At 44.1% G+C, this 15,370-nt stretch overlaps 1 protein-coding gene and 1 pseudogene across 1 annotated transcript; one reads left to right on the top strand and one right to left on the bottom strand.

Moving 5' to 3' along the window:
- Window positions 1-1,193: 1,193 nt before the first annotated feature.
- LOC100841144 lies at window positions 1,194-9,222 on the top strand (annotated as a pseudogene).
- Window positions 9,223-9,554: 332 nt separating this feature from the next.
- Window positions 9,555-12,920, bottom strand: LOC100840838. Its single transcript, XM_024460796.1, has 4 exons — window positions 12,816-12,920; window positions 11,110-12,267; window positions 10,867-11,010; window positions 9,555-10,755 (listed from the first exon to the last, which is right to left on the bottom strand). The coding sequence occupies exons 1-4, from the start codon at window positions 12,897-12,899 to the stop codon at window positions 10,543-10,545; spliced, it is 1,599 nt and encodes a 532-aa protein (XP_024316564.1). The 5' UTR covers window positions 12,900-12,920; the 3' UTR covers window positions 9,555-10,542.
- Between the last annotated feature and the right edge of the window lie 2,450 nt (window positions 12,921-15,370).

Below are 15,370 nucleotides of genomic sequence, written 5' to 3'. Positions count from 1 at the left end.
TAGGCACTCAGAATCTTCGCTCTCTGACTATTTGGGATGGGAGAGGCGTCTTACAACAGGAGGGGCCTTTATGCCCTGTGCCACTTACCCTCCAGAAGCTAAAGATTGAAGATTTCAGTTGTGTACATCTTCGGCAGGTCCCGAAATGGATGGGCTCCCTCGTGAACCTCCAACATTTATACCTTACAGTGCAGGAAGTCAGGCAGGAAGATTTTTGCATCCTTGGAGCCTTACCCGCTCTGCTCAGTCTGAAGTTAACAGCAGCTTCTGAAGTTAATAGCCTCAAAGTCAGTGGTGAACTTGGGTTCCGATGCTTGAGGCATTTTTGTTACTATAATTTATGGGGTGAACCAGGACCAGGTTTGGTATTTGCAGCAGGATCCATGCCCAAGCTAGAAGGACTCGAGCTTTCGTTCTGCGTGGCTGAGGAGTTGTCTCCCTTTTTTGATATCGGAATTGAGAACCTCCCGTGCCTGATTCGTGTCAAATGTGAAGTACGTGGCCACTACAGTAGCGTTGAGGCTACAAAGGCTGCTATAGAGAGAGCAGCTAGCACTCATCCTAACCACCCTTCCGTTGATATAGATACTGTCGGAGTTTTCGGTCAAAAATCTGCGAAGACTGAATTAGTTGAGTATTGATCTAATTTTAACCGTATGGTTTGCTTGACAACTTCCGCACGGCTGAATTCGTATTTATTGAGAAGCAATTTCGCTATGGTTTGATTACTAGTATTGTACAAGGATTTGTACAGTATTATTGTTTTTCCTTTGTTGGCTAGCTTAAGTAGTACTCTCTCCGTTCCTAAATATTTGTCGCTGTATTAGACAAGTATTTAGGAACGGAGGGAGTAATTGTTTCTTGCTCCAAAACTCTTTGAGGCTGAATTGGTTCTTCCGTTTTTTCTGCACTGAAAAATGTTATGGATACTCTTAGGGAATGCACGGGGGGCGCCGAAACCGACGGGACTGGGTGGCGGTTTGACCCGACGACCACCGTAACTCGCCTGCGAAGCCGAGGCGAAACCGGTGGCGATTAATGCCGAAGTCGGTGAGGGCAGTAAATGGCGCAGACAAGAAGGGCCCACGCCATAAAACGTGACGCCGGCGCAGTTCGGCCTGCGACGCCGGCTAACTTTTTTGGACCGCGCCGGCTAAAAAAACAAATTGAAGAGGCCGGGTGTATCGAAATTTTCGCGCCGGCCCACCCAAACCCGTTTAAGGGACCTTCAGTTCAAACCTTTTCTTCTGCTTCTGCTGCCTTCCTCCCGTATCTTCTCCGACGAGCCCCACGCGTTCCTCGCCGGATATTGGTGAACCTCGATGCTGCCGGCTCACCGTCGCCCTCCTTTTCCCTCTCTTAGGTCTCCCCGCCACCGCCATCCCCAAAGCCGCCGCCGTCTTTCAGCCCAGCCCCGCTCATCGACAAACCTACAGAAGCCTGATTGCGTCTAGATCCAGGCGGTTCTGCCTCGGCGACCGACCAACAAGGAGCCGCAGTCTGTCAGGAATGTCACAGCGGGGAACGTCCCTACGACCTGCAGTGAGTCTCTTCTTCTTAGCCATCCCTTCTGAACTCGAGTAGTACTATTGTTGGCTGTAACAATCGGATAGTGCGTAACAATTCAATCAACAGTCATCTGCAGAGAAAGGCTTCCCTACCTGCTACTAGTTCAGGTACAACAAGGTCGGAACTGAAGGAAAGTTCGTACTCAGTTGAGTACATTATCCACATTACGGTCTGGTACTACTTTCAGGTACTACATTATCCACACAAGATCAATTTTGTGAGTAACTAATTCGTGCCCAAGATTTATCTCTCTGGCTCCCTCTTTCGTTACCTCTTATGATCAGGTTGTCTGTCTTCCAGCTTGTGGCATGCCGGTTGCTTTCAGTCTCAGGGTTCAGACCATTAATTTCTCGCGATGAATGTTTCAAAGTTCTTGTTGACATGCCGTGTGTACTTGTTTGCGCGATAGAGGGATGAAAGCTGCCTGCCTGCGGGTCCTTATTCAGTTCTCTGTATTTATCTTGATTTTGTTTTCATGAGCTAAGTGGACATATAACTTTCCCATCAGCTAGATGATGGGACTCATATTAGACTGAATTGTCAATATACTCCTGCCTGCGTATATAATATAATCCTCCTGCTTACCTAAATTGGCTACTCTACTGACATTGCTTCCTTGCCTTGGGTCTTGTTTTGATGATTATCCGAGAAAGATGATGTGCCTTATCAATAGATCATGAGCTAGACGCATATAATTTGAATTATATGTCCTAAAAAACGAATTGTATTGGTTGCTCAATAGAAAACCAAAAAATAAAAAAAGATCCAGTAATAAAAAGGGAGTCAAGTGCTGCCTCAGCGCCGAGACAAGATAAAAAAGACAGGACAAGACACGAGAGAGCTTGCCTGTGTTCACCTCTTCTCCCCCCACTCCAGGCAGCTCTCTGCCACTACCTCGGAAAGCTCCTCTTGGTCTGCTGCTGCCTCCATATTTTCTCTGACAAGTACAATAGATAATAATTGTAGTCTGATCTGAAACCGTTTTATTCAACAGAAGAAAGTCAGGTCAAATAAAAAATAAAAAAATGGAGCAGGTGTGCAAAGGTAGCGAAACCATTCCAGCTCATTTTAATTTGATTGGTCTCATTTGAATCACATTTTCTTAGGTGCGCAGAACTTTAGTCTTTTACATATTTGTGCGACTGAGTTTGAGCGACAATATAATTAAACATCATTTCTTATTACCCGCAAAAAAAAACATCATTTCTTATTGACCGAGCGACTGAGTCTGCGCAGTTGGTGGAGATGCGCATGGAGCTGGTTTTTTCACCAACCCCCCTCCAGACTATCTAGCAAACGGGAGCACAAAACGGCAACATTCCCCAGCTGATGGGTGCAGCGAGTGTCCGAGGCTATCGTTTTGTTCTTCGACATGACGGCTGATCCATACTCTGATCTAGATTGAAAGTACTCCGTATTAGTAGTTAATGACAACAGACCGGACAGGTTTTCCAAAAGAGATGACAGCGTTCACACCATTATGGTCAAGTAGCAGCGTGTAAATTAAGCTAGTTGAAATTTAAAAACTAACCTGCTACCTAATCCGAGCAATAATTGCCCTTTCCTTGGCTTGTTTGTTCAAATATATGTTTCAGTTTTATATAGTACCGGCAGTGTTATAGAAGGGATTGGTTCGCAAGCACTGATCCAGTAAATATGTTTATGTCTACTTAACGCCTTACGCCAACAGCCAGCGTTGCCTTGGCTTCTTCCTTTTGTCCATAGTATAAAGGTCTAATCTGTAGTGTAAACGCACTCCCCGATCTTATATTAATAACCAGTTATTGCACAACTTGGTCTACCATATCAATAAAGAATCACCACTTGTGATTTATAAAATTGCAGTCTTGGAAGTGTCAAGCAAGTGGGGATTAGTAATTTAATTGGAATGACAATGCAGAACTGATAATTGGCAGTGCAACTATAAGGTTGAGGCAGGGAGCTAGCACCTCCATTCCACCTACACTGTGCTACTGCAACCAATCCACACAGAATTAGCTTTGTGAGCACTGAGCTAGCTACCACGACACTGAACCATGGAGGCGGCTCTGGTGAGCACAGTTACGGGAGTCCTGAAACCCGTCCTAGAGAAGCTGACCGCTCTGCTGGGCGATGAGTACAAGCGCTTCAAGGGTGTGCGTGCTGAGATCAAATCCCTCACCCATGAGCTCGCCGCCATGGACGCTTTTCTCATCAAGATGTCGGAGGAGGAGGATCCTGATCCGCAGGATAAGGCATGGATGAATGAGGTCAGGGAGCTGTCCTACGACATGGAGGACTCCATCGACGACTTTATGAAACATGTCGATGACAAAGACAATAAACTAGATGGCTTCATGGAGAAGATCAAGAGCTCGCTGGGCAAGATGAATGCCCGTCGTCGGATCAGCAAGGAGGTCCAAGATCTGAAGAAACAGATCGTTGAGGTGGCGGAGAGAAATGCAAGGTACAAGGCTCGCGAGACCTTCTCCAAGACCATCAATGCAACGGTTGATCCTAGAGCTCTTGCTATCTTTGAGCATGCCTCAAAGCTAGTCGGAATTGATGAACCCAAGAAGGAGATAATCAAACTGTTGACTGAAAAGCATGGATGTGTGTCAACACAAGAGCAATTGAAGGTTGTATCCATCGTTGGATCTGGAGGAATTGGCAAGACAACTCTTGCAAGCCAAGTGTATCAAGAGCTCAAAGGCCAATATGATTGTCGGGGCTTCTTATCTGTATCGTGAAATCCAGACATGATGAATATTCTCAGAACTGTTCTTAGTGAAGTTAGTGGTCAATGTTATGCTGACACAGAAGCAGGGAGCATGCAACAACTCATCAGCAAGATCACCAATTTCCTAGCAGACAAGAGGTACACTTTATGTTCATCTCCACCTGTTGTCCTCAAATGCATGAAAAGATATTGAGATATTTTCACATGAAAATCATACTAGTAACTTTTCATGAAAAAGGATTGTGTGTTCAGATTTTAAATACATTTTCTAGTATACTGCTAGACAATTTAAGGGCCAGATGACCATGTGGATGTCCAAAATAAGAAGTCAAATAGAATGGAGAGAGTAGTAACAACGTATACTAGGAGCCTCAATGTGTTCATGAGTTAGCAAGGTTTTGAATCGCGGTTTCCACCGCCTACGACAAGATCCCTAAAAGCTATTGAAGGATATCAAGAAATATCTTGCCAATAGCATAATCTTGGTCCGTCGCTTCGCATTAGGGTCCAGAAAAAGTTATAACTAGCTATTTAGAACCTCACCATTTATGTCCTTTTCTTTTTCTACTGATACTTTATGATCTTCCACTTTGCTAAGTAAGATATGACATAATTTTGCATAAGGAATAGAGTAGTCCCTATAATGCTGCCTCAATATTATTATTTCTTAAATATTGAAAAGTCCATTTTCCTCGCTATACTAACAACTTGGATCACTTTACGTCAGAATTCCTTTTCGGCCCCCTTAACACCCTAAAACATAATTTTCAGAGCACTTTAATCTTGTTACTTGTTAGATGCCAGACTGCCTAACCTCCTTAATTCCTATTTTTAACCTTGTTGACATTATTATGTTGTTGAGACTATATTATGTGGCACCCCCTTCACTACTGCCCGTGCATCACCGGCAATATAGCTGTCCAAAATTGGACAACTTCTAGTTTACGGGTTTATGTGAGCACTCTATTCATCGTTTTTGATCAATGGATCTTTGGGTTCACACATTAATTCTTGCTTCGGTGCTCATGACCGCCTGATCCACCTCCCTTCCAGATCTATTAAATATGTATGATTACTCATAATAATGCTTTGATTGATCTCTTGTTTGTCGACATATATAGTTGATAACTCTTGATCATCTCCGTGGTCATGCCTCCTGTTTAAAGTATTGCTCATGTCCTTACTCTCCGTATGCACCAAGCTAACATGGACATGACACATTCTAACACTTATGCCAGCTTCCTTGATTTTCATGATGTCAATCTAAACGTGTTTGTCTGTTTGAAATTATACTTTATCTGTTAAAGCCACTCTAATATCACTCATAATCCATCTGCAGGTACTTTGTTGTTGTTGACGATATATGGGACTTGGAAGCATGGGATGTTATCAAGCATGCGTTCCCCATGACCAGTTATAGCAGTAGAGTGATCACCACTACTCGTATGAACAATGTCGCTCATTCATGTTGTTCATCATTCAGCGACCATATTTACAACATAAGGCCTCTTGGTATTGTGCACTCAAGGCAATTATTTCATAGAAGACTATTCAACCCTGAAGAAGATTGCTTTTCGTACCTTGAAGAAGTTTCTGAGCATATCTTGGAAAAATGTGCTGGGTTACCTTTGGCGATCATTGCTATATCAGGTTTGTTGGCCAACATAGAAAGAACAGAGGGTATGTGGAATCAAGTGAAAGAGTCAATGGGTCATGCACTAGAAAGAAATTGTAGTGTGGAAAGAATGATGAGAATATTTTCACTTAGTTACTTTGATCTCCCTCCTCGGCTAAAAACTTGTCTCTTATATCTGAGTATATTTCCGGAAGATTCTATTATTGAGAGTAAGGATCTTATACGAAGATGGATTGCCGAAGGATTCATTCATAAAGAAGGAAGATACACTGTATCTGACTTAGGAGAAAGGTGTTTCAATGAGCTCCTCAATAGGAGTTTGATCCAACCCGTGAAGAAAGATAGATATGGTAATGTGAAAAGTTGTCGTGTTCATGATACGGTTCTTGATTTCATCAATTCCAAGTCCACCGAAGAGAACTTTGTTACTTTGTTTGGTGTTCCTAATCTAACTGTTGGGACGCAAGGCAAAGTTCGCCGGATCTCTCTACAAGTCGGCAAACAAGGAAATTGTTTCATACCTACAGGCCTGGCATTATCTCATGTCCGATCACTTAGTGTGTTTGGGGATTCTGTGGAAATCCCTTTTCTGGATAAGTTTAGGCATTTGCGCGTTCTGGACTTTGGAGGCTGCTACCAGTTGGAAAATCATCATCTTGCAGATATAGGGAGATTGTTTCTGTTGAGGTATTTGAACTTGAGGGGCACGGAAGTAAGTGAGCTCCCAGAACAAATCAGTAATTTAGGGTGCTTAGAGATGCTGGACCTAAGAAGCACCATGGTACATGAGTTACCAGCATCTATTGTCAGTCTCAAAAGATTGGTGCACCTATTTGTCGACAATGATGTTACATTTCCTTGTGGAATTGCCAAGATGCAAGCACTGGAGATGCTGAAAAGTGTCTACGTCTTCAAGCAAACATTTAACTTCCTGCAAGAACTTGGGCAGCTAAAGAATTTGAGAAAGCTGCTCCTCGATTTTCAAGGTGATTCTGCCATTGGAGATACAACGGGAGTTCACAAGGAGGAGTGCAGGAAATCTATTGTCTCTTCTCTTGGTAACCTAGGAAGAAGTGAAAACCTTGGTTCTCTAGTTATATGGGAAGGGGGCAGCTTCTTACAACAGGGTCCTATGTGCCCTGTTCCGCTTAGCATCCACAAACTTATGACCTACAGGTCACGTTTGCCGCAGGTTCCGAAGTGGGTGAGTTCCCTCCTAAACCTCCGGTCGTTATGCCTTCAAGTGGAGGCAATCACACAGGAAGATTTCTGCATTCTTGGAGCCTTACCTGCTCTGCTCATTCTGTATCTGAGTGGAGCGGCAGAGTCAAAAGAAGGGCTTAGAGTCAGTGGTGAAGTTGGGTTCCGATTCTTGAGGATGTTTAGATATTATGTTAAGGATGGAGGGATGGGTCTGATGTTTGCAGTAGGAGGCATGCCCAAGCTAGAAAAACTCGCGATTTCAACTTTTTTTGAATCCAGTGAATCTGAATCTATCACTATTAGTAGTGATTTTGGAATCAGGAATCTCCCCTGCCTCATTACTGTCAGATTTAATACAAATCGCAGAGACAAGAATATTGAGGCCACAAAGGCTGCCATGGAGGAAGCCGCTAGCACACATCCCAACCACCCTACTGTACGCTTTGGAATTGCTAATTCCTTCTCTGTAAAGATCGACTAACTCCATCAATTTTGCTTATGTTTAAGTCAAGAACGATTTTCTTCCTGTAGAAAACATATAATGATCTGATTCTTGTTTTTTGATCATTTTTTCTTTACAATATATTTAAGGGCCTCTCTCATCCGCGGGATTATCAAGGTTTCTGTATGACTTGCTGGTTGTCACTTACCTGTCTTGAGGTGGTCGTCTCACTATGATCAATGTTGTTCCATTGTGAGTTACTCTCTTCGATCCATAAAAAATGTCACACATTTTATACTAAGTTAGTACAAATTTTGTACTAAATGGGCGACACTTTTTATGAATCGGAGGGACTACATAGCTTGTATTAAATGGCCGAAGGAGAGCATTGAGAAGATCAACCAACTCAAAAGAACATTCTTGTGGAAGAATGTTCTTCCAAAGATCAGTGTTGATTGTCTAGTTGCTTGTGACAGAGTTATTCTTCCAAAGATAAATGGTGGTTTAGGTGACCGGAACTTAACAGCTCACAACGATGGTATGTTGTGCAAATTTTTATGCAAAGTGCTGCAAGTTTTTAAAGCAATTTCTCTATGTTTTTGTAACTATGTAGTATTCTACAAGAATTTTATAGTCAAAGTTCAACATGTAAAAGCGTTGACGGACGCCTTTACATGATTCAACCATGGAAGGTGTCTTAACAACAAGTCACACACTCCTCCTTAATTGGCTGCGTTAAGCATATCCTTTCTTTTCCCACTATCACATTTATGCACTGAAAGAGGCAATATGTCTTTCTACAATGAGCAGTTGAGCACAATATCCAAGCTGCCATTGAAAAATGTTTATGTTGTGTTTCAAAGTACAATATTTGTATATGGTGTGTTTCAAAGTACTTCCTCCTTCTCAAAATAAGTGATGTGGATTTGTATAAGAATCAATACAATTCCACGTCACTTATTTTGGGACGGAGGGAGTACAATATTCTGCAGATTTAACATTCCAATTATGACTGCGTGCACGAACTGTTGCTCAAGCGCAACTCTAAGGTGTAAGATGTTCTACTAACTCTTTAATCGGGCTCATTTCCCTGCACCACATCTATGCAGTGAAACGTGATGGACATCTTTCTACAGCCTCAAAGTTGTCACACAAAAGGCATACATCGATCGGTGATGCTCAGGAGAGGCAGTAAAGACTAGGCAGATTTTTACAGTTTTCAGTTATCATTGGGTGCACGAATTGCTGCTGGATGAAAATAAAAGGAAAATTTAAAGAAATGGAGGATGTAGCAGGACACAAAGGTGCACCTTTCTTGTCTTCCCGCTGCACTTGAGGCAGCATCGACCCGTAACTGACTCTGAAGCTCTTGAAGAAGCACAGCACCCACCCTTGTTGTGCGGAGGCGACGGTCGAGGAGACAACGGACGGCCGCGGCGGGGTGAGGGGTCCTGCACGGCGAGGGACGGCGGGGGCTCCATCGCCGGCGAGGGGAAAGACAGGATGCGGGCTGTGGGTCGACTCATGTGGGCTTGGTGCGGTGCCTCTTTGGATTCTTCTTACCGCTGGCTAGTGGGCTGGGCTCAAAGTACATCGTAACTTTGTAGCCTTTTCCTCACTCTTTGTATAAAAATAATCAGCTTTTCAGAGACTTGTCATCTGCCTGCTACATTTTTTATCCTAATACTTTCTCCGTCTCATAACATGAGTCACGCACACATCCATAAATTCTCAATTTGATTAATTAAATATGTATGTTTTTTAAAAAAACCACCCTTAGATTCGTTATCGAAAAAACTTTCTAATGATATAATATTTTAATTATTTAATTTATATTTAGTTAGCTAAATTGATGATCCAGAGATGCGTGTGTGCCTCATATTATTATTATTATTATTATTATTATTATTATTATTATTAGGAAAATATTATATCTATGTATTAATAAAAAGGATAATTACATCTATATACAGGGTCATCGAAAGGCTAGCAACCAATCTCTCAAGGCCTCAGAGTTTTTCCTCTTGGCTCTATGAAAAACAAGATTCATCTCCTCCCGAAAGATCTTCCTACATCTATAAAGTGAAGGCAGCACATTATTGAAAATAAAATCATTTCGGATCCTCCAGATGCTCCAACAAACCAAAGCAGTGATCTCCATGCTGAATTGTTTAGGGAGCAATCTTCTTAGGGCCGTCAGGTTATGAAGAACATTCAGCCGAGGTGAAAAGGAGGGGCAAAGATATCTCTAGCAGGCCAAAGCAAACGGGCAATGGAAAAAAAATGATCTCTAGATTCCACCTCATTGCGGCTGCAGAGGACACAGACAAATGATGGCAGATGAAATGATTTCCTTTCAAGCATTGCCCTGGTATTAAGTCCATCAATAATGAGGAGCCAACAGAAAATCTTATGCTTGTACTGGCAACAGGAGCCCCAGATCCAGCTGAAAGCCGCATGAATCTCAATGTGATCAATGAGAACATTGTAAAGACGAATTGCAGAGAAGCCATGCCATGCTCCAGCAGAAACCCATGTATCGTTCAGGTGATCAAGAACCAGGTTATCAACCAGAAGCAACATCTCTTGAAACTGCTCAAAGGCCACTTGTGAAAGAGGCAAGTGAAAGAGGGTGATCATATCAGTACTGAAATGCATATCAGCAACCGACAAATCACTCTTCACAGCAAATGAAAACAGTTCAGGCCACCTGATATCCAATGTGTCTCATGTTATGGGACGTAGGGAGTACAAGTGAAGAATAATATATCGATCTATACATGTTTTGCATTTTATTATGCCAGCATAATCTACGTCCAGATATTTTGTATTCCCTCCGTGTGAAAACAAGTGACGTGGCTTCGCTCTAGAACTATTTCTAGACGTTGCGAGGGAAACCCATCAGCAAGGTCATCAAGCACCTCCGACCTCTCACATTCGTGCCACGCCCGCCGTCGTGGCACTACTTCAAGGTCACCAAGCTCGTCGTCGTCTTCGACGAGACGCCCGTCGAGCAGATGGACGCGCCTCAGCATCCCTCATGATCCGCTTCACGAACCCTGTCTGCCAGCCTGCGCCATCGAAGCCGACGACCACCAGTTCCTTGAGGCGATGGTACTCACGATGCTCCATTTCCACATCTAGCACAACAGCACTCGTCTCCTCTGCCGAGCTGCTCTTGTCAATCTGCATATATGCACTCAGATCAGATTTTCGAAATGTTTGGTTTCACAGATTTTTTGACAACTCCAGAAAGTACACTTCAACATGAGGTTATTTGATCCAGAAATGACATACATGGAGATGGAGCGACTCCAAAGCAGGCGCGGCATCGAGCAAGCTGAAAATCCAGAATACGTCCCAACTTGTTGGCACGTTGGCCACGAACAGCTTCCTGAGATGACCCAACAGGCCGGGAAAGGCGATCGGTTCGATCCACACCTACATTTTACAGCAAGACGCAAATGATATGTTAGTATATATTTAGGTAGCAATGTAATGTTATAGCTGCACAATGGTCCATTCATTCAAGTCGCTCACCTGGGACCCTTTTAGTTGCAGAACAAGGTACTCCAACGGTGGAATCCAGCCTTTCAAGAATTTGCTCAGTGGATATGTCATGCTGCTGCTGCTGCTAGAAGAGGAACCGTCTTTGCTGCCATTATCATCTCCAATTTCTTGCAAGAAGTTCAAACTCACACGCCTAAGTCGAGGCACCTCGACATAGTACAGTTTGGCCGGCTCACCCCGAAAAGCAAAAGTTTCGAGGCAAGGCAGCGAATGCAGGTAGATTTTCCGTATCTTGCACCTGTCGAGCTGCAGCTTCTTCAACTTTGAAGCCGGGGCATCGATTCGGAAACAGGCATCGTCGACACAAGAATGTCTGAGCCTTAAATCCACCAGCCGGACACAGTTAGCCACAACATCACAAACGCTTCGGAGGTCTGACATTCTGTACAGAGTGAGTTGTGTGAGTCCCTGAAAAACAGAAGAGCCGGGCGCAAGATGATGAAACCAACTGGACAGCACAAGCCGCTTCAGCCGCAGATCCTGCAGTCCATCCAGAAGCCGGAAGTCATAGGGACAGCCAAAGTCTCCAAAGTCAAGCTCTCGCTCCTCGACGCCGCATCCGGCGATCGCCGCGGCAACCCATTGGTCGATGTTAGTCCTGCTCGTCTTCAAGGACTGAAGCCTCAGCTTCTGGACAGGCCTATGTTTCTTGGGAGCTCCAAGAAGGAACGCATTCACCCGTTTAACGTAGCACCGCTGCACAATCCTGCTGCCTCTCTTGGGAGCTCCTCCAAGAAGGAACGCATTCACCCGTTTGACGTAGCACAGCATGGCGCGGCGCTCGTAGCGCCGCAGGATCGGCGAGAGGAGATCCACCCTCTTCATCCACCGCTCGTATCGCTCCCTGACGGCGACGTAATCGGTCAGGTGATGCGAGTTCTTCTCTGCTTCGTACCCTGCCTTGAGCTCCGTCATGGCCTGTTTCAGCCTGTGGTAGCGTGGAGGGAGGAGTTCATGGACGGAGATGTCGTAAGAGGTGTGTGATCGCCGAGGAAGATCCAGCCATCGCTTGGAAAGGATGGTGGTGGTTGTTGTTGTGCGTGCGTCTAGCTTGTCGAGGATCAGGATTAGCATCTCGTCAGGTAAGCTGCTGATTCTGACATCCTCGCTGTTGTTGGTCCTATGCGTCTGGTTTTTGTTTTCATGAGAAAAATTATGAAACTACAGTCAGCAGCGAGTTCCAAGAAGTTTCCTTAACAGATAATTAAGCCACTTGCAGAGTGTTCAACACTAACAAGATCACCAAAATTTCAGAGACTTGCACCTTAAAAGTAATAATTATATTAACCGAAATTTCAGAGACTAAGACGTTACAGAGTAGTGTTTCACCAAAACAAACTAAATAATGCCATGAACAAGGGAAACAATTGAAGAGCAAGGGTAGTATTGTTGTAATTGTAGTAGGTGTCCCAATGGATCAATTTTGACAAGGAATAAAGAGACTGACTGACTAGAATACCTGCAGCAAAATACTCATCTTAAACAAACAGGTAGCATTGTCTCTACCCATACCATCACGAACAAATAGTCCACAACCCAAACAAGATTAGTGCAAGTTGTTTCCTTTTGCCAGAACAAACAGGGGATGTTCTCTCAACGATTTGGCCGTAAGTGCGCACGCACAGATGTTGGGAAATTTTCAACATCAAGGCAGAGATGGAAGGAGGGACGGATACCAGTGGTTTGGAGTATGAGGAGGCGGCGGTAGAAGAGAGATCGGAGGCCTTCCTGAGCCGCCGGAAGCGTCGACTAGGTTCCATCGGATCCAAGCCAAACGTAGATCCCCGGTTGATGTGGGCTTGTTTATCCTCTGGAACTCCGATCAGTATATACATTTTGGGTGCGTACGATACGAATACAACTCAGACTCAATACATACCTGAAGATCCGAGTGCCCTTAATTTTTTTAAATTTTTTTACGGAACCTCGTCAAGAGGGCAGGGTGCTCCTGCAACTCATTAAAAAGAATAGAGTGGCTCCGTTTATAAGGGAAACCGAGCTGAAAACCGCATAATGCGCAGCATATTCAAGGAAAGCCGCACGAAAACCTTGACTAGGAGTATAACAAAGCACAACCGACAAAAGAAGTCGCAACCGCAAAAGCAAACCCTCACCTGCTCCAACGACACCGGACAGGGAGCAACTCCTAAACGCGAGAAGAAGGTAGGCAGGTGAAGACATTCCATTGGAGTTTTCAAGCATTGCCCTTAAGTACTGTGGCCAGTAGTTGCACTTTGGGGATTTGATCAGATAGCAGCCACAGTACCAAATTGTTGCCCAAAATCACGTCTCTCGTTCATGATGAGTGTTGATGTAATGTTTACTCCTTACAATTGACGGCATATCGCCGAGTTCATCTGCTCGACGTTGGGGACCTTGAAGGCAGGGGGGTGCTTGATGACCTTGCGTACGGGTGTAGGTTCCTTGCAATATCTGGAAATCATTTTTAGAATGACATACTCAATATGGGTACAAAATATCCTGATGTAAATTATGCTGTCATAAAATACAAAATATTTATCGATGTAAATATTGTTATTCTTCACCTATATATTGAAATAAAAGATGTAACAAGCAGATGACAAATCTCTAAAGCTGGTTTCAAACCTAGCTATTTTGGAGTTTTGTAAGGATTTTGTAAACTATTATTGCCGAGTAGAATCTTAGTTTAAATGAAAGATGCATGAGTACATGAGGTTGGGTTCAAAAAATCTTATTACTTGTTAACTAATATAACAATATCTATATTGAGAAAGAGTCTCGTTTATTATGTCAAATATCTACTTGATATCTTTATGTTGATAACTATGAAAATATCTTTGCAAATAGAAATTGTAACTTATAAACAACATGTTATGAGATGTATACTAATCATATGTAAGACAAACATAAACATTTTAATATATTGACACCAACAATGTATTGAAATTAAATTGATTTTTTGCAATCATACAAGAAAAGGTATTAAATATTACATGTCTATGTTAAATCATTGTGAGTTCGCCCATGGTAAAATTCCATCAACTTCAAAACAACGTGTACCCCTAACGTGTGTGCCCTCAACGGCTATATGTAATACTAAACTCACCCAATGGTTATAGCTCATTTAAGGTTAGCGCTCATTGAAGCACATGTGTAGTTGCTGGCGGCGGAAGATGTCCTTGGGGATAGCGCGGCGTGGGAGCCTATTGGACTCTGAGGCCGACGACCGGAGGTTCGTTACCGGCACTGATGAAGGCGCGGGTGGTGCGGATCCAACGGATCGCTCGCGTCCCGTCAGCGGCGAAGGGTCTCGATATCACAGTCGGCAACGCGGACATTGTACGCCTCGTAGTTGTGAACCGTGGGGACGAGGGCTGGATGTCGTGGTCGGCGACGCGGACGTCATGCTCGTGAGCTGCAGCGCCAGTGGAGGCACGCCGGCAGACGACATCGCGGACGTTGCGCACCGCGTCGACAGCGGGGGAGGCACGCCGGTGGAGGTCGCGGACGTTGTTGCGCACCGCGTCCTCAGCGGCGGAGTCACGCTGGCAGATCCTCAGCATCAGAGACTCGCCCGAGGAGCCGGATAGAGATGTAAGTGGCTTCCATGGTGCGCGGTGGATGAGGAGATTGGGGTGGGATGGAGCCGGAGTTTTATGGCGTGCAGAGATGGCCGGCTCAGCAGGAATCTTTTGAGGTGCTGTACAGGTCTATTTTTATTTGAATTTTCAACTATGGAGCCCGAGCCTTCTTGTATCTTCGTTTCAAAATTCAAACTCTTTTTCGCACTGCTTTATTTACCTGGTGGTCATGTTTGGAAAGGATCATACCTGGATGGACGCAGAGAGAGAGAGGGTGGGACAGGAGACCAGTACTGCTACTCCGTAGCTTCGCGTGTAAGAGCAACCCCAGCGGGGCGATCCAAACAGACCGCTTTTCGCGGACAAAAAAAATGCCCCAAACCGGTCTCCATCCGTTTAGATCGGGCAGTGCACCCAACAGGGGGACGCAAATTGTGAATAAATAAATAAATTTAGGAAGAACACAAAGATGAACCCTAATATATTTGCTTCATTTCATTACTAATAAACGAGATACATATTGCTACCGAGCGTTCTCGTACAACAGGGGCTATAGGTAGTCAAACCTACTCTGGTATAACCATCTGAGCGTCCTAGTGTTCGTGGAAAAAGGAATACGATCAATTTTGCTACTGGTCGTCCTCGTCCACGTGGGGAGCACCTCCGGT

This window comes from Brachypodium distachyon, chromosome 3 (genome assembly GCF_000005505.3).
Source record: "Brachypodium distachyon strain Bd21 chromosome 3, Brachypodium_distachyon_v3.0, whole genome shotgun sequence".
NCBI classification, from domain to species: domain Eukaryota; kingdom Viridiplantae; phylum Streptophyta; class Magnoliopsida; order Poales; family Poaceae; genus Brachypodium; species Brachypodium distachyon.
Note: the sequence above shows the minus strand (reverse complement) of the source record. Positions and strands in the feature narration are given on the sequence as shown.